This window comes from Mus musculus, chromosome 1, assembly GCF_000001635.26.
Source record: "Mus musculus strain C57BL/6J chromosome 1, GRCm38.p6 C57BL/6J".
NCBI lineage: Eukaryota > Metazoa > Chordata > Mammalia > Rodentia > Muridae > Mus > Mus musculus.
Genome location: NC_000067.6, coordinates 36377034 through 36396973, shown reverse-complemented (window position 1 = coordinate 36396973; position 19940 = coordinate 36377034). Strand labels below are relative to the sequence as shown.

Here is a 19940-nt window from a genome sequence, read left to right as displayed (position 1 = left end):
AAATCAAAAAGTGAGTGGGGGTGGGGAGGGGGGGCTGTGTGAGGAGGGGTCTGGGAGGAGGGGGGCTGTGATCGGGATGGAAAGTGAATAAACACAAGTAAATTAGGGGGCTGGAGAGATGGTTCAGCGGCTAAGAACACTGACTGCTCTTCCAGAGGTCCTGAGTTCAATTCCCACCAACCACATGGTGGCTCACAACCATCTGTAATGGGACCTGATGCCCTCTTCTGGTGTGTCTGAGGACAGCAACAGTGTACTCACATACATGAAATAAATAAATAAATAAATCTTAAAAAAATAAGTAAATTAATGGGGTAAAGGGGACCAGGGAGAAAATGATAACTAGAAGACAACCAAGAGGGAACTGGGAACCCCATCTATGAGAGCCCCAGTAGAAAGTAAAGCTCAGAAGAGTTCTTTATCTTAGAACATAAAGTCAGTCAGTTAGGGGAAGGATGGCGCTGTTAACAAACAGCAGGTGAACACCACAAAATATGCGGATTGATTCAAAGTGAGTCATAGAACTAAATACACAACCTGTCCCATAACATTTTTGAAGGAAAAAAAGTAAGAGAAAAAATTTCATATCCTAAGATAAGGCCAAGTTCTTGAGATATGACACCATGGGGGGAAATTTGTATTTGACCTAACTTTGAAAAATTGGTACTTCAAAAGATAAAGAGGGGGGCCGGGAGGTGGTGGAGCACGCCTTTAATCTCAGCACTTGGGAGGCAGAGGCAGGTAGATTTTTGTGAGGTTCGAGGCTAGCCAGGACTACACAGAGAAAGCCTGTCTCCAAAACTAACAAAAACCCAAAACATACAAACAGACAGACAATGGGGGCTTGGGGGATGGCCCTGCTCTTCCTGGCTCCATTCCATGTCCCCATGTCAGATGGCTCTCAACAGCCAGAAGCTCCTACTACAGGGGACCTGATGCTCCCTTCTAAATTCATAGTCACTTGAACCCATAGACACAGTCACATTAAAAAAGACAAAACGAAACAAAACAAAACACCCTCCAAAAACCTTAAAAGGGGGAGGAGATAGAATAGACATTTTAGAAAGAGACTACATCACATGGCTAATTGATCTTTATAGGTAAGGTGCCAAAGTAATTCAATGCAGAAATCAAATGTTTCTTAGCAAATAATGTTGAGTTGGCTGTCTATATAGAAACAACGAATTTCAACCCCTCCCTCACACAACACATAAAAACTAAGTCAGGACCGGTGGTAAGGATGCTTTGCACCAAGCCTAACGATTGAGTGATTGAGTTCAGATTCTGGATAGTGAAGGGGAGAACCAATTCCCCAAAGCTGTCCTCTGCTCTCCACACACATGCGTGCAGACTGTGGCACACTGCCCTTCCTCCCCCCTTGCAGTGTGCCATCCTGGCACCTGGCTTAGGCAGGAGGATCTTGAGTTCAAGGTCATCCCCCCCTTCACTAAAGAAAGACAGGTGGGGCTGGGGTGTAGCGTCTAGGAGTGAACCAACTCCACCTACCATTCAAGAAGCCCTAGGTTTGGCCATCAGTGTCACATAAAGCGGGTCTTATGGCACATGAATGTGAATCTAGCAGTTAGAAAGTAAAGTAAGATCAGAAGATGGCCTAGTCGGCCATCAGTGGAAAGAGAGGCCCATTGGTCGTGCAAACTTTATATGGCTCAGTACAGGGGGAAGTGGGAGTGGGTGGGTGGGGGAGTGGGTGGGGGAGTGTGTGGGGGACTTTTGGGATAGCATTGGAAATGTAAATGAAATAAACACCCAATAAAATAGAAGAAGAAGAAGAAGAAGAAGAAGAAGAAGAAGAAGAAGAAGAAGAAGAAGAAGAAGAAGAAGAAGAAAGAAGGAGAAGGAGAAGGAGAAGGAGAAGGAGAAGGAGAAGGAGAAGGAGAAGGAGAAGGAGAAGGAGAAGGAGAAGGAGAAGGAGAAGGAGAAGGAGAAGGAGAAGAAGAAGAAGAAGAAGAAGAAGAAGAAGAAGAAGAAGAAGAAGAAGAAGAAGAAGAAGAAGAAGAAGAAGAAAGTAGAGTAAAGAAGATCAGAAATTCAAGGCCATTCTCAGTTACATCGTGAGTTTGGGGCCAGCCTGGGCTACTAGAGACCTGTCTGTCTCAAACAACAAAACAGAAAGGGAGTGGCTAATCTATATTTTAAAGTGAGTGATAAGCACACGATGCACAGATCTGACAAAAGATTTAATGTATAAACCAAGAAGAAAGATACAGCCAAGTGAGTATATCCTGGAGGAGATGGAGGGGGATAGGGTAAGATGATGTATAAACACAGATACCCAACCTTCGTTTATGATGAGAAAGAGCACGTTACGCTCATGTGAAATTGTTTTTCACATCCAATAGCATGGCAAAATCAAATCCCTGGCAGCATCAAGTACTGGTGAGAACAGAGAGCAAAACGAATTCTCATCCCATGCTGTTGGGAGTGTAATTTGGTATAATCGCTTCTGCTCTGAGACTCCCTCCCACCCCACCCCTAGGTATATAATTTAGAGGAACCCCCGTCCTTGTGACCAGGAGACATGTATGAGAATGCTTACAATGAAGTTATTATACCAACCAGCTTATCTATATACACTATATAATTTGTGGTCTGATCACACAGTGGGATGCATTCAGGAATGGAAATAAAATGTAGCTACCCAGGGTCAAGCCATGCTGGGCATAAGGCATAAGGCAGGTATACGTGTATGGATGGAGTCCTGTCACATATGTCACATGCAACAGCAGAAGAGCATGCTGCTCCTGGGTTCCACATACAGAGGATCAAAGCAAAAAAGAAAGCCAAAGGTTGATGAGCCTAAGAGAAGGGGTCGTGGTTATTTCTTGACCTTTTAAGGCTCTGGCTGCCATCTACATATTAACCAGATGATAAATTTGTGAGATGTCACTTTACCCTTCCATAAGCCACACACATGCACCTTTGGATACTTTTTGCATACAGATTTCTCACTATAAAAACAGCAGAACTTGCCGGGCAGTGGTGGCACACATCTTTAATCCCGGCACTTGGGAGGCAGAGGCAGGCAGATTTCTGAGTTTGAGGCCAGCCTGGTCTACAGAGTGAGTTCCAGGACAGCCAGGGCTACACAGAGAAACTCTGTCTCAAAAAACCAAAACCAACCAACCAACCAAACAAACAAACAAACAAAATAAGCCAAAAAAATAGCAGAACTTACTTTGTTAAATGGAAGAAGCCAGCTGGTCAGAAAGGACCATATGTCAGACTCGGAAAATGTATGGAGACTTAAAGTAGATTAGTGGCTGTCTACAGCCATGGAGGTGAGAGAGCTAGGAGGAGGGCTAATGGGCCTAGGGTTTCTTTGGGGAGAGAGGAAAGCAGTCTAAAACGGGCTGTGGTGATGGTTGCATAACTGTGAAAATCCTAAAATCCATGCGATTGTATGCTTTGAAAGGGCAAATTATATGTTATGGGAGTTATATCTCAACAGAGCTTTTATTTAACAGTGTAGGTAGGGAAGTGGGGCCCACAGAAAGCATCCTGACGTGTGCTGAGATGGTGAAGCTGGCAAAGGGGAGGGGAAACTAGTCAAGAGCTTTCGAATGTTAACATGAACCCACATCACCTGGGGGCCCCAACAGTGTGCTGGGCTCTATTTGTAGATTCTTTTGCTATTTATAGGTCTGGAGTGGGGTTTAAATCTGCCTTTTTAACATGCTGATGCTGTTGGCCCAGGGACTATAGTGAACAGATAAGGTTTCTGATTAGTTCACAATGGATGAGGGGATGGGTGGATGGGTGGATGGATGAATGGGGTGTCTGGGAGAGTAGACAGCTGAAAGTTGAATGGCTCAATACACGGATTGGGGCCTGGAAAGATGGCTCCCTGGATAAGGGCTTGCTGCACACCTATGCAGACCCGAGTTCTAATACCATGTGTGTGAAAAGCAGGTTGTGGCCGTGTGGGGCTGTAGTGCCCATGGTGCAGACAGGAGGCCTCACCCCAGGTCCCATAAGAGACAGAGTGAGATGGACTGACAGAACAGGACATTCAACATCCTCCTTTGGCCTCTGAATGCACACATAAGCTCATACACGGACACAGACACCACATGCAGAAATAAGCTAAGCAGAGCAGTGGGTGAAGAGCAGAGAGACCAGTAGATAATCGGATGGCTGGTGGCTTTCTGTTCTTGAGGTCACCACCCCCTAGCTATGAACGGTTTGGCAGGTGACTTCACCACCCTGAATGGTGTCACCAAGTGACCAGATGTGTTCATGCCTGTCAATCTAGTACTTTGCAGCCTGAGGCAGGGGGACCATGAGATTAAGGCCAGCCTGGACTGCATAATGATACCCTACTTAAAAACAACTGAGAATATTCAAGAATGTTCTATGAGTCAATTCCCTTGGGAGAGTCACACATACACACACACACACACACACACACACACACACACACACACACACACACACGTGGACTGTCCCAGTTTCTGCTTGAATCTGACAGTTACCGTCGTATATCACCGGGCTGTACTGTGTGGTGGACACAAGAGGCTTGTAGTTTGGATCCGTCTTGTTTCCATAGTGGCCCATGCTGACCTCGAATTGAATCAGGTCCTTAAATTTGGGCATCATGGTACAGGAGAGAAAGATGACGCACAGCCCATACTTTTGGCGGTAATATTGCATCTAAAACAATAACCACAAACATGGGCATCTTCAGTACATACAGGATGAGTAAAGCTATCCTGATAGGCAGGGGACAGAGTACCCTGGTTTTTTCCTAAAGTGTTCTGTACGTCACTTAGTGATGAAATAGACCATTACTGAAATTGTGCACTGGTTGATCATGGGCAGCTGCTCCCAGGATCTCCTTCACCTGCTCCACTCCACCCAGCTAGTTGGTCCCCTTCCTTTCTGAAGCTGTGCAGGAGGGTCTCCTTTGTGGTTAGGTTTGGCTCTGAGTTGAGAGAAGTAGAGTCCCCCCCCCCACACACACACAAACACACACACAGACACACATACAAACATACAGACATACACACAGGAGCCCTGTTCTTGGTGACAGTCAAGTCACAGTCACCCTTCCTTATCCAAAAAGACTGCCCCTTTCCACTACTGCCTCATAACTGTCCCTAATTATGTCTGTTTCTGCCATGCCATCCACTACCCACAATAGCTGCTCATTTCTATTGCTAGCATTGCCCTGTCTCCTCCCTCCCCTGCCTCCCCTCCTTTCCCCTTCTCCCATTCTTCTCTTCTCTCCCTCCCCTTTCTTTCTTCTTTCTCTTCTTTCTTCCTTTTCTTCCTTCCTTCCTTCCTTCCTTCCTTCCTTCCTTCCTTTCTTTCTTTCTTTCTTTCTTTCTTTCTTTCTTTCTTTCTTTCTTTCTTTCTTTCTCTCTTTTGCTTTTTAAAGACAGTTTCTTTGTGTAGTCCAGGTTGGCATTGAGTTTATGACGGTCTCTTGCTTCAGCCTTCTGAGTGTCAGGATTACAGACATGAGCTACCACAGCCACCAGCTCGCTCTCTCTCTCTCTCTCTCTCTCTCTCTCTCTCTCTCTCTCTCTCTCGATGTCTGTCTGTCTGTCTGTGTGTGTCTGGGTCTCCCTGTCTCTGCTCTCCTCTGTCTCCTCCTCCTCTCTCTGTTTCTGTCTCTCTTAAACTCACACACACATACACACACACAAACACACACACAATCTCTGCTTTCTTTTCCTCCCCTCCCCTCCTGGCTGTGGTGCCATATTAGGGTCCATCTTTGGCTCTTGGTTCTGTCCAGTCCATCTACTCTTCCAGGACCATTGTTTCCAAGACCACAGATTCAGTGGTGATGTGCTTATCACTGCCTATGTGGCTAGCAGGTTCCAGGCTGAGCTATGTGTATGTTTCACAAGCTCACACTAGAGATAGGATCTGCCACCTTCCATATTCCTTTCTTTATAAAGGAAGCCCATCTTGGTGGCAGACACTGTTGACCCCACCGTCTCTCAAGACTGAAAATGGGCACAAGCTTGCAGGAGTCAGCGTCACTTTTGTTTTCTGTCTGACAGGGAGGGGTCTCTGGACACTTTCTCTGAGTTTACAGGGTCCCTGACCACTAGGGATTTGTTTCCACATGAAACCCCTGGAAGACGCTTGGGGAATACTCCAGTAGACTGACCAAACATCCTTATATTCCCAGCAGATTGGTGACCAATGTCTCTTGCAGTGTCAGAAATGCCCCCCCCCCCCACACACACACAGAGAGAGAGAGAGAGAGAGAGAGAGAGAGAGTAGATATCTGGGGGATGCAGAGAAACCCTTCTTTTCCTAGGTTGCTTGTCTCCTGTGATTACCTCCACCTGGGTCACTTCCTGAGACAGGTCCTTCATTACCGAGTCTTGCTGAGACTTGATCTTGGTGACTATCTCCACAAAGATTCGGCCACGGTAAGCTAAACCATGCTGGACAGCATCCATGATGCACTGGAGCAACAGAGAGAAAGGGCTGATCAAAAAAAGAGTGAACAGATCACCCTGGAGCCCACACAGCAAAGGTAAGACTATGTAGGGACAGCCTGCTTGGGGATGGCTCCACCCACAGCCCTGCTAAAGAATTCCAGGATGCCTCAACGCAGAAAAGTGCCCCTCTTGTTTAGGAGTTCATTCTGCCGGCTAACCTGGAGGAACTTGAACTATACAAATGTTCGGAGCTTGGAGGGGGTGGTTCCCAACCAGGCCAGTCAATGTATGTTCTGCCTCTGTGTTGAAAGTAATCCAGATATCTACTGTGTGTGTGTGAGGGGGGCATTTCTGACACTACAAGAGACATTGGTCACCAATCTGTTAGGAATATAAGAATGCTTAGTCAGGGGCTGGAGAGATGGCTCAGCGGTTAAGAGCACTGACTGCTCTTCCAGAGGTCCTGAGTTCAATTCCCAGCAACAACGTGGTGGCTCACAACCATCTGTAATGGGATCTGATGCTCTCTTCTGGTGTGTCTAAAGACAGCAACAGTGTACTCACAAACATGAAATAAATAAATAAATCTTTAAAAAAAAAAAAAAAGAATGCTTAGTCTACTGGAGTATTCCCCCAAGAGTCTCCCAGGGGTTTCATGTGGAGCCAAATCCCTAGTAGTCAGGCACCCTGTAAACTCAGAGACAGTGTCCAGAGACCCCTGTCAGACAGGTCCAAGAAGATCACAGAAGCCCAGAAAAGACCAACTAGGGGGATCACCTGGCCTTATGGGCAAATTCCCTGCAAGGGTTGACTGGTGGGAGACAAAGGCTGAGGAGCCAGGGAGTGACATAGAAGACAAGACAAAGCTTGTGACAACTCAGGGCTCCTCTCACAAACTCCCTTCCAGCCTTATTAAGCAGCCCTACACGCTTTCTTCTATTTATCTTATTTTATGTATGTGTTGAGGGAGTGGGGTGTGCCATGGCATGAGTTGGGTCAGAGGACAGCTGCTCAGAGTTGGTTCTGTCCTTTCACCGTATGGGTTCCAATATCGGACACAGGTCACAGGTGTGGTGGCAGGAAGCATCTTTACTGGTTGAGCCATATTGCCAGCCTCCCTCCACCCCCGCCCTTTTAAAGGTAAGACACTGCTGTGTAGTCCAGCTGGCTTCAGACTCTTCTGATCTTCCCGAATCAGACCTCTTGCATGCTCTTGTTTAAGCCAATTTGAGTTGGGTTTCCAGCACTAATCAGCAATCTTGAACAACCCTGTATTTTTTTTTTAACCTGGTGTGCTTTTCCTATTTGTGGGAAACCCACCAAAGTTTTCATCTTCAGTGTTCCTTAACGACTAGCTAAAGCATCCCTTTTATCCTTTTCTGGTACCATGGATTAGGACTCTTGTGTTCATGGCTATTTATATACCCATACCCACCCTCTTCTGGAAGGAGGAAGTCAGAGGCCAGGCAGAGTCCTCCCTGGACATTTCTAATCCCCTGGTGCTTCACTCACAGTCAACCTAACCTCTACTGCCCCACATCCCGCAAGCTGACAGGACAAACTTACAGTGCCTTCCTCTGAGGTCCTGAAAGGGGGCTTCTTGCCCCCACGGAGAGTCAGGAAGCTGGGGCCAAAGCAGGGCAGGAAGCCAGAGTACATCCCTGGAAGGAGATAGAGTGAACTCAGGGGCTTGGTTGGGAGAGATGCGAAAGGAGGGGGCCCAGGGAGGGAGGGGTCCCAGGATTTGCTTGCCTTGGATCTCCTCGCCGGTGGACGAGATCTGGCTGAGGCACAAGCTGGCTGACCCAATCTCATCCTGACATTTGTATTTGGAGCTGGGAAACACACTGCAGGCTGAGCCCCAGCCCGGCTCTGCCTCTTCCTCCCCAGAGCATGGATCTGCCTCTAGCCCGTTTACTCACCAGTCCATGACTCTGAATTTGATGTAGCTAGAGAGGCAGGGTAGCTGCAAGGGAAGACAGGTGGCATTGGGGTGAAGGTACACTAGTGTGGCGTGGTCCTCAGGACCTTGCAAGCAGTTGGGAGGGTCTGCCTCAATCACACACAAGCCAAATTTATCACTGTTTTTGGCTCCCAAGCTTCCCACATATGGGGGCTGCTGGCAAGGCCCTGGAATGGTATAACATCGTGTTGTGTTCATTTGGTTTGTATGATTTATTTTGTGTAGATGAGTGTTTGCCTGTGTCTGCATAAGTACACCATGTGTATGTCTGATGAAGGCATTAGATGCCCCAGAACTGAAGTTACAGGCTGTTGTGAGCCTCCACATAGATATTTGAAGTTGAAATTAGGTCCTCTGCAATAGGGACAAGAGTTCTCGACAACCGAGCCATCTATCCAGACCCTGTCTTATATTTTTGATATTAATATGGACCCCAGTTTGTTGAAATTTCAGGGCTGGGGCTGTTGAGATGGCTCAGTGGGTAAAAGGGGATTGGTGTGCAAGCCCAATGACCTGAGCTCAACCTCTTGGAAGAGACAGCTCCTTCAAGCTGAAATTTGACCTCCACACCTGTACCCTTGGCACATGCATTTCCCCACACATGTACAATATCATGGGTATCCTGGGATCTGAACCCAGGTCCTCGGTAAGAGCAGCACATGCTCTTTTTATTCATTAATTTATTCACTTTACATCCCGATGGTGGTCTGCCTTCTTCCTCCCCTCCCAGTCCCACCCTCCCACCTCTCTTTTTCCCCTCCCCTCTCCCCCAGGTAACAACCCACTCTGGCACATCAAGTCTCATCAGACTAAGTGCATCCTTTCTCACAGAGGTCAGACAAGGTAGCCTAGCTAGGAGAAAGGGATCCAAAGGCAGGCAACAGAGTCTGAGTCAGAGATAGCCTCCATCCCCAGTTGTTGGGGGACCCACATGAAGACCAAGCTGCACATCTGTTCCACGTGTGTATGGGACCTAGGTGTAGTCTGTACATGATCTTTGGTTGGTAGTTCAGTCTCTAGGATCTCTGTGGGACTAGGTTAGTTGACTCTGTAGGTCTTATGGTGTCCTTGACCATTAAATCATCTCTGCAGTTTGTCTGTGATTTCTTCGTGTGGGTGAAAGTATACATCTAATCTCTAGAATTCGGTTGTATGGCCTTTTACTGTTCTCTACTGGACTGAGTATCTTATCCTGGGCTTCCCTTTGTTTTGCTATATTGTGGGTTTCCTCTTTTGCTGTGCTCAGTTCACCCTAACTTCCATCCACACCAACACTAACACCAGACTGTCCCTTTTGAATGCAACGAACAGGAGGGAGGGCATGATGGAGTAGCCATACCTGAATCTGGAAGGTGAGGATTTGGTTCCATATTGGGTTGTCGGACGGGTTCTGTGGTTTTGTCCTGAGCTGAGAACATCCCGAGGCTTAGTCAGTGCTAGCAGGAGCTACTGGCCCTCCCTTCCCACCTCCTTGTCCAGTCCACTTCCTGCAGTGCCTAGATGGATGGGCCGATTCTTAACCCTTGGCCTAAAGTTACCCTCAGACAATAATTCCGCAAGAGCCCCAGCTCCATTCCCTTCATTATCTTAAAACGTTTGCCTCCATACCTTTTTAAAGCAGTGTTGGGGGCTGAAAACCCTCAGTTTTGCACATGCTAGGAATGTGTAGTTTATTTTTGTTTTATGTGTTTTTGGGGGGTGTTCTTTTCCCTACTTACTTATGGATGTTTTACCCAATTGTGTGTCTGTGCATCCCATGATGCCTGGTGCCAGAGGAGGTCAGGAAAGGGTGTTAGTACTCCTCTAGAACTGTAGTTACAGATGGTTGTGAGTCACCACACTGATGCTGGTAATGAACCTAAGTCCTCTAGAAGAGCAGCCAGTACGCTTGACTTCCAAGCCAGCCCTAACTTTGTTTTGCTTTGAGGCAGGGTTTCACTAAGTAGCCCTGACTGGCCTAGAACTCAGTACTGACCAGGCTCTGGCTTGGCATTGGCAGTGATCTTCCCACCTCCCAGCTAGCACTGCCAACTCTTTTACATGAGGCATATAAAAAGGTTTTGTTAGATCAGTTCCAATAGAAAAAAATGGCCAAAAAAAAACCATGGCTGGTGTCAGTAGCAGCTCCTCCCCCCTCCCCCCTTTAAAACTGAGGCACGTCTCATATAGTCGAGGCTAGCCTCTAATTCCTGGTCCTCCTGCCTCTTCCTCCAAAGCGCTGGGGTTATAGGTGTATACTATATATCATATGTCTAGCATACATTCTATTTGTATTGTATTTTATTGAGATGGGGTATCACTATGTAGCCCTGGCTGACCTGGAACTCATTATATGTAGACCAGGCTGGCCTCGGACTAGGGTTCTGCTCTTTCCCCTCTTTCTTCCTATACATTGTTTTTCCTAGGTGCCACTTTCTCTAGATCTCAGACCCTTTCTGTACCTACCTTGTCCCCAATCAGCTCCACCTCCAACACAGGAGTGGCTGACTTGTGGGTGCCTAGAACAGGAGATAAAAGGACTTCTGAGACAGACACATCTATTTTTATGGAGGGGTCAGGAAAACGAAATGGGGGGGGTCTGAACAATTTTTAATCTGCCACCACCTCCCACTTTTAGCTTGGTTTCCATTTTACACAATAGTTCCAGGGTATGTACATGTCGTGTGTGTGTGTGTGTGTGTGTGTGTGTGTGTGTGTGTACATGTGTGTGTGTGTGTGTGTACATGTGTGTGTGTGTGTGTGTACATGTGTGCATACGGGATGTCTTAGAAAGCCCAAGACTGCTTCTAGACACCAAGACCAAGTCAATGGCTTGGAGCCTTGAAAATGTATCTTGGAAACTATATGCCAGGCGGTGGTGGCACACGACTTTATTTATCAACACTTGGGAGACAGAGGCAAGCAGATCTCTGAGTTAGAAGCCAGCCTGGTCTACAAAGCAAGTTTCAGGACAACCCAGACTACAAAGAGAAACCCTGTTGCAGAGAGCCGTGGAGTTTCCCCCTCCTCTCCCTTCCCACAGGCTCTAACCGAAATGGAGATCCTCTGCACAGTAGATGAAGAACTGCAAGTAAGCCAGACTGACTGGAACTTCTTTTGACTTGAAGATCTGGACCCGGGTGTTTTGCTCATAGGGCAGCTTTTGATCTACCTGCAGATGCCAGAGAAGTGGACAGGGTCAGGCTCAGAGGCAGGGAGGGCTCAGCCAAGTTCACCCACTATTGACTTTCCCGACTTTCCATGTGATGCAGGGAGAGCGGACAACCCTTTATGGCACACCGAACAAAGGTGGTATAGGCCAATGGCCACTTGGAAGGCTCAGAGGTCCCCAGGGAGGCAGCCACATAAGCTATATTACTGGGGATTGAGAAGAAGGTGGCAGCCTCACCAGCGCCTGATCCCCTACACCGAGGGCACAGATGGTGACTTTCAAGTAGCCTCTGACTCCACTGGTGGTCTTATTTCGCTGACAGAGGCCTAACCATTTCCTCAGGAGTGTGTGACCTGGGGAGGCAGAGCCAATGTGAGACCCTCCAGTCTGTTTGTCTCTCTCTCTCTCCCCACCTCTCTCTCTCTCCTGAAATAGCCTTTGTTTCCAGGGAAAACAGGGCAAGTGGTGTCTCACATGCACCAGCTCTCACCCAGTGGTAGAGAAGGACAGAAGTCCCCTCTACTACACAAGGATGGTACGCTAACAAGGCTGCTAGTACCTCTGGGAAAGGAGAGTCCTCTTTCCACCCTGGCCTGATGCCAGACATACGGAGGCAAACATCTCTCCACCCCCAGATCCAGTGTCAACCTGGAATGTATGTGATGGCCGGATCACAGTAGAATTCCCCACTATGGTCTCAATCTCTTGTAGACTAGTGGGTACCAGAGCTAGGATGGACAGGATGCAGGAGAAGAGAGGAAGGATGTTAGTGGGCACAGGATGCAGTGGGATAGGAAGGGATGGGAATGGGATCTCTACAGCAAAGTAATGGTGGGTGACAGTAATTGTGTGTTTCAACATGAGAGCGAGGATATTGAACATTCTCAATACAAAGAGATGAGAGCAAGTGGGAGGCCAGCCTAGATATATATGAGATCTTGTCTCAAAAAAAAAAAAAAAAAAAAAAAAAAACCAAACCCAAAACCAGAGAGGGCTCGGCCTTAAACAAGACATCCCACTCCTCTCATGTTCTCTTGAAAGGTCAAAAGATCTTGCGGAAGACAGGCAGGAAGGGACCGAGGATAGGGAGGCGGGCTGAGAACGCCATCCACCGGGCACAATGCAACCATTATGATCGTGACCTCACAGCGGTGGTGGAGGTTACCAGCTCTGAGCCTGCCGAAGGCTGGCCCTAGTAACAGTCAGTCACAGATGGAGGAGGAGCTCATGGCTCCCTATCTGTCACTGCTGAACTACTGGCTGTTGATACACTTTAGGACATGTGGAGTCACTGTCTTTAGTTGAATATCTACCATTGAGCCCACCAGGCTCCAACGGGTAACTCTAAACCCATGGTCACACAGATGGCCCTGGTTAAACTCAGTGGATCACACACGCACGCACACACACACACACACACACACACACACACACACACACACACACACACACATGTAAATATGAGAAATGTTTATAGGGACATGTACTGGATGGTTTTGTGTCAACTTGACACAAGCTAGAGACAGCATAGAGAAAGGAGCTTCAGTTGAGGAAATGCCTCCATGAGATCCAGCTGTAAGGCATTTTCTGTTAGTGATTAGTGGGGAAGGGCCCAGCCTATTTTGAGTGGTGGCATCCCTGGGCTGGTGGTCCTGGGTTCTATAAGAAAGCAGAGTGAGCAAACCAGTAAGCAGCACCCCTCCATGACCTCTACCAGCCTCAGCTCCTGCCTCCAGCTTCCTGCCTTGTGTGAGTTCCTGTCCTGACTTCCTTGAATAATGAACAGTGATGTGGGAATGTAAGCCAAAGAAACCTTTTCCTCCCCAACTTGCTTTTTGGGAATGGTGTTTCATTGAAGCAATAGAAACCTTAGCTAAGACAGTGTGGGATAGGGGTAGAAAAGGGTGGGAGAGAGATAAGAAGGTTGGGTTGAGAAAATACTCAGCAAGCGTGTGTGTGTGTGTGTGTGTGTGTGTGTGTGTGTGTGTGTGTGTAAAAATGCCAAAAACCACATTTAATTAGCTTATATCTATCTATCTATCTATCTATTAACATTATCTATATTAGAATAATATGCTTAAAAAGAGCACAGTATGGGGCATGTGCCCATGATCCTAGGACTTGGAGTCTGGTTCATGCATTCCAGGCTAGCCAGCTTCAAGAAAAACAACAGCCGGGTGTTGGTAGAGCATGCCTTTAATCCCAGCACTCAAGAGGCAGAGGCAGGTGGATTTCTGAATTCGAGGCCAGCCTGGTCTACAGAGTGAGTGCCAGGACAGCCAGGGCTACACAGAGAAACCCTGTCTCGAAAACAAAACAAAACAAAAAACAACAAAAAAAGAAAAACAACAAAGCTGTTACTGGCTTTAGAAATTAGAACTATAACTTAAGAGGTCAATACAAACTGAGCATTTGACTTCCCCCTCCCCAGGTGTTGAACCATTCAGGGAAAGATGCTATTAGTACAGGTCATGATGAAACACACCACAAAGTAAGTAACTATTTCCAAGCAGGCAGCTACTTTGTGATATCTTCTCCCTATGTAGTGGCGATTCTGAGGGATTTTTTAACTCTTAGTCTTTTTCCCAGAAGGCTCAAATGTTTGCATTATCTGTCACCTACCTGGGGAATGGTAGATAAACCCAATGTCTGTCTGAAAAAGAGTAAAATGAAGATTAGCTTGGGTTGATTTCTGTTCTTGTTTTTGTTTTCAGATGCGTTTTCACTGTTCAGCTCTGGCTGTCATGGATCGTACAACATTGACCAGGCTGGCTTTGAACTCACAAGAGATCCTCCTCCCAGTGCTGGGATTAAAGGCATTAGCACCATGCCCAGTGAGCTTGGATCTTAAATGTCCTCCTAAAGCACCATGCAGTAAAGGCTTGGTCCCCACCCTGGCCATGTGGGGATGGGAGAACCATAGAAGCAGAGGCCAAGAGGGAGGGTTGTGGGTCTCTGGTCAGCACCGTTTTGAAGGAGATCTGGGGAAACCTATTGTTCTGTTTACATGTCTTCCCTTTCCTCAGCTGGTCTCTTTTTTAATATATGTGCCACCACAGGCCCAAAGAGACATTAATTAACATCTACAACCAGGAGCCAAAATAAGCCCTTTCTCATCCTATGCTGAATTTTACTGGTATCTGGTCTAGCAAGGGAAAGTTGTTCGGCACAAGCCAAAACCAAGATTTGCAATTCTACCTCATCCAGTGGCCACACTAGAGCAATGCTTAAGTGTCAATTTAGTCTGAACTCTGTAGAAAAAAATGGAAGGACCATTGTCCCCGATATCGAGGAGGCTACTAAGTTTGAAAGATGCCCCAAAGGCTTAACAGCTAGTTAGAGGAAGCCTGTGCTGGAAATATCCATACACTTAACTCTTCCCTTTCCCTGGGTAGGGAAGGGAAGCGCTATGCTAGGGATGAGGATGATTGAAAGAGACTATAGGTGGCTTCCTTTTTCCTCCTGGGAGAGGGCATTAGCCTAGGCCTGAGGGAGATGCTACAGGAGAAGTGGCAATGTGAATAGGCCAGTGCCCAGGCTCCACAGATCAACAGCAAGACTGCATAATAGGCCTGCTTTCAAACTCACTCACTGGCTTGTATCAGATAAGCAAAAACTTCTTACACACACACACACACACTCACAAAAGTATAAGCTAGATTAGAGCACTTTCCCAGCTTACACACTTACACAATGCACTGAGTTCAGACCCTAGCAACACACACACACACACACACCACATACACACAAACACATACAGATAACACAGAGATACACACACAGATACACACAAACCAACACACACAGATAACACACAGAGATACACAGAGACACATCACATACACATATACGTGCCCACAGACACACACACATACCACACACACAGATATACACACACACACACACACACACACACACATTGTACAACCTATACAAACCCAGATACATGGAACTTTACTAAAATGGCTTTCCCCCATCCCCTTTCCGTAGTGTGGGAGACTGAACCAGGATACTGTGCTATATCCGCACAAAGTTCTAGACTTCATCAAAACAGGAACTTGTGATTTTTGATCATGGATACACATCATCTAGATGTAAAAATAGAAGCACTGGACTGGCAAGATGGCTCAGCACGTTAAAGTCTGGCTGTGTGAGTCTGAATCCTGAGTTTCACCCCTGATCTAATGATAGAAAGAACCAACCTCCAAAAAAGTGTCCTCTTACTACAATATGACTTTTAGATTGTGGCACATGCATACATGCACACATGCACACACACACACACACACACACACACACACACACACACACTCACACAGAGAAAAAATAAATTACATAAAAATAAAAATTCTGGGGACTTGAGAGATGACTTAGTTGGTAAGTACTTACTAAACAAACAAGGGCCCCTGGCTTAATCCTTAGAGCCTATATAAAAGCTAGTGCATGCAAGCATACATACACACAAACATACACACACACACACACAAAGTGAAAATAAATAAAACTTTTCATCTTTAAAAATAAAAACATTAAAATTAAATGCAAATACTAAGTTGGGCATGGTGGCTCATGTCTGTCATTGCAGCAATTGGGAAGCTGAGGCAGGAAGATGGCCGTGAGATCGAGGCTAGCCTGAACTACATAGTGAGTTCTTGACCACTTTGGACTATGCCACAGAATCTTCCCCCCCTCCCCGCCCCCCAATCTGTCCTCAAAGGCATCAATCTCTTTCTGGAGTTCTTCAGCACTTAGGGTGACCTTCTTGGACCCATGAATGGGAGCTGAGACTTGTCCAGTGTCTATAGCACATGACGGTGGGTACCAATCCTTATCTGAACCTGACACACTCTAACCCTCTCGATGCTACCTCAGGCTTTGCACAGTGTTATGGTAGTTGCTATTGCTGTTAGCATCCTACAGCTGAGATCCACACGTGGATCTGTGTGAAATGCCAAGTCCTTTTCCCTGGACGGGATCCTGGAGCCCAGAAGTTTCCCCAGCCTCCTCCTCCATCAGGGCTCACTTGGAATCTCCCAATCTCTGCTTTAGATCTTGATGCTGCAGAGTCCACGACCTGTGGAGAGTTTCCAGAAAGATCTTATCATTCACAATGCCAATTACCCCTACCCTCTGTGGAAGCAAGGATATATCTGGGGGTCGGGCTGTCATGTAGCTGAGGCTGGCCTGAAACTCACTGTGTAGCCAATAATGACCTTGGACTTCTGACACTCCTGCCCCACCTCTGGAGCTCTGGGGTTCCGGGTGTTAGGCCACCCCCACCCACCCCCACCTCACTGAGCTTCCTAATGGCCAGCACTTGCATGTCATTTTTCTTAGGTAGTTCTCAGAGGAGCCTTGTGAGGTTCATATTTTTAAATTTAATGTCATTGATGAAGATATTGATCAGAAAGATCAATTCACTTGTCCCAAAGTAAGCTGTTGTAATCTACTCTTTTTAGTACATATTGTTCTGGTTGTTTCCACTGTGTTATGTGCCCAAGAACACGGAAATGGCCTTTCAGGGTGGGAGGAAGCTTCCCCCTCAGCCCTGTGCTGGACACCCACCCAGAAGGCACTGGACGAATATATAGTCACCATTGTCACTGGCTCCCTCTTGTTGGGGAATGGGGTATGTCACTCTGGTGACAAGAGAATTTGGCTTCCATGTTCACCCAAGCATGTAGCTCGGGCCTCTGCCAGTTGGCAATCTCTAATAACACTGGTTGAATGAATGAACAAATGGATGAAGTGTTTGGACCACAAAGGGGAATGAAAGTGTTGGAGATGGCTGCCTTGGAGACAGGCAGACACGTGACTCCAACTCAAGAGTGTTCTATGATACTGAGGTAGGACAAGAAAATGGTCCTGTTTAACTGGAAACCAGTTTGACCCCTTACCTCGATTGAGATGTTCTCCTCAAAGAACTTTGCAGGAACCTCGTGGAAATTCTGGAAGAATATCTGGAGCAGAGAGAATGGGGGCTGGGTAGACAGTTTCTTCCACTACTTTATCCAAGGACCTACTACACTTGAAGCTTTGGGATAAAATGCTTCCTCTACCGCCAGCCCCTCCCCTCTCCCTCACTACACGCCCACTTCAGTGACTCTCTGCTTATGATCACCCACAGACCCCTCAGAACCAGAGGTTTCCTAGGCTCCCAGGGGGTGTTCTGCCCAAGGCCTCTCTAGAGAACCTAGCCGTTCAGAACCAGCCCACTCTTCCACAGTAGCCATTTGAGCCTTGTGTCCCTTCTGGATTGCCCCGCCAGTCCGCTCCACCCTTCTCTCTTCGTCAGCTAGAACCTCCTTTCCCTTGTCACTCCCAGACTTAAGTCCTCCATGGCTGTCAGGAGCTATCCGTGGTGGGACCCCTAATCTGCACTGCACACTCCCAGACACACCCTTCAGCTACAGTTTGGCATAAAAAGAAAAAAAAATCAAATCTGCTCCTTGCTTCCAAGACTTTGAATTATCTCTCTGTCCTTTTTATCTTCTGGTAAGTTCTTTATAGTTTTCGTAGCCTTTCCTAAGCCCTCTCCACTGTCCCAGGACCTGGTCTTCATTCATCTAGTCACCTGCACCTTCTGTTTTCCTGACACCATGCTACTGGGGCTCAGCAGTGAAGAAATGTGCGTGAACTGGGGTTGCTTTCCATAGCCCCGCTAACAGTGCTCCCCAGACCTGTCTGCCCCCCACCCCCGCAATTGTTTGTGGGTTCACATGCTGTGTTGCCATCAGACCACTAGCAGAATTAACCCATCCTATTTGTCCAACCCTGAGCATAATTTTTGATGTGTAGTCGGTGCTTGATAAACGCTTGTAGCTTACAGACAGTCCACTTGGGAAGCAAGCTTGCCAGCTGCTTCCGGGGAATGCCGGGCTCCTGGCTGGCTCCCCTGCCCTACGTGGCTTGTTCAGCCTACCTCATTGAAGAAAGGATTGTTTCCCATCTTGATCCGAGTGAGATGCTGCTGATCTGCAATGTTTACCTTTACTACAGGTTTGATGTTGTTGCCCAGGAGCTGTCGGGCTTCAAACACCTTCACCCGGACCTACAGAGGGGACACCCAATAGATCTGATCATGGGAGTGTGGATTTCCCTCCTCCAAAGGGGACTCTTCTCTCAAAAGCAAACCTTTCAAGGTAACAACACTCCAGGTACTACAGATAAAGATCCTATGGGGGAAGGCTGGAGGGAGCTGAATGTTAAGGAGCACGCTTGGGTGATCAAGGGTCTGATCAGCTGCCATAAGGACCCAACCCCCCCACCCCCTCAGATTTATTTATTTTATGTATGTGACTACACTGCTGCTGTCTTCAGACACACCTGAAGAGGCCATCGGACCCCGTTGTGAGCCACCATGTGGTTGCTGGGAATTGAACTACTCAGGACCTCTGGAAGAGCAGTCAGTGCTCTTAACCTCTGAGCCTCTGAGCCATCTCTCCAGCCCTCCCCTCCCTTCTAGTCTCTCACCTGAAAGTGTTGAGGCTTGGAAGCCAGAGCCCTGTGCATGGGGAGGCCAGAGACCATTAGTTTCTTCTGGGTCACCTCATTTACAGTTGAGCCCAGGAGCTCCTCATTGCCTATGGAAAAAGTCCAGGGTGGACAGTTTAGAAGGCTTTTAAGCCTTTCCCCCTTTCAATCACTGTGTCCTCCATGACCTACTCCTGATAAAAATCTGACCCTGATAGAGCACATGTCTCTCCCTGAACAAGCTCATGGGGCCCTCATTCTCAATAGTAAGGGATCCTTGGACCCTGCCCTTCTTACGTGGGGGCTCTTGGAAATGGCCACCCTTATGTCTTTCTGGCCCTACTAAGAGAAGCCTTATGTCCAGAGATGAGAACTAAAGATGGAGAAATGGGCGGCATTGCTGGCTGGTTTTGGTCCACTTAACACAAACCTAGAGTTATCTGGGAAGTGAGATTGTCCCCATCAGATTGCCTATAAGCAAGTCTGTGAGGAAATTTCCCTTAACAATTGCTGTAGGAGGGCCCAGCCCACTATGTTGGTTTCACCCATGGGCAGGTGGTCCTGGGCTGTATAAGAAAGTGAGTTAAGCATTCATGGAGAGCAAGGCAGTAAGCAGCACTCCTCCATGGACTGCGCTTCAGTTTCTGCCTCTAAGGCTCCCATCCTGAGCTCCTATCCTGACTTCTCTTTATGGTGGACTGTGGAAATTAACCTTTTCTTCCTCAACTTGCTTTTGGTTGTAGCGTTTATAGAAATCAAACTAGAACAGTGGCATTAGCCAGATGGAATTTGATGTGACCATTAGGTCTATAAAACTTCCAGGGAGCTGGGCAGTGGTGGCACACGCCTTTAATCCCAGCACTTGGGAGGCAGAGGCAGGCGGATTTCTGAGTTCGAGGCCAGCCTGGTCCACAGAGTGAGTTCCAGGACA

At 47.3% G+C, this 19940-nt stretch overlaps 1 protein-coding gene across 7 annotated transcripts in view; it reads right to left on the bottom strand.

Annotated features, from left to right (window-relative positions):
- Nucleotides 1–19940, bottom strand: part of Fer1l5 (fer-1-like 5 (C. elegans)) — a 49928-nt gene that overhangs the window by 25137 nt on the left and 4851 nt on the right. For 6 of the 7 annotated variants that reach the window (XM_030253122.1, XM_006495604.2, XM_006495602.2 and 3 more), the window contains exons 6-19: nt 19010–19119; nt 18459–18587; nt 17434–17496; nt 16560–16610; nt 14159–14189; nt 11774–11889; nt 11416–11536; nt 10831–10883; nt 9725–9793; nt 8345–8388; nt 8175–8257; nt 7989–8083; nt 6318–6446; nt 4494–4671 (exon numbers count right to left, since the gene is read on the bottom strand). In XM_030253122.1, coding sequence (XP_030108982.1) covers nt 4494–4671; nt 6318–6446; nt 7989–8083; nt 8175–8257; nt 8345–8388; nt 9725–9793; nt 10831–10883; nt 11416–11536; nt 11774–11889; nt 14159–14189; nt 16560–16610; nt 17434–17496; nt 18459–18587; nt 19010–19119 — 1272 coding nt within the window. Of the gene's footprint in view, nt 1–4493; nt 4672–6317; nt 6447–7988; nt 8084–8174; nt 8258–8344; nt 8389–9724; nt 9794–10830; nt 10884–11415; nt 11537–11773; nt 11890–14158; nt 14190–16559; nt 16611–17433; nt 17497–18458; nt 18588–19009; nt 19120–19940 lie in introns of those variants that run through there. The other variant, XM_030253213.1, reaches the window with a different exon arrangement.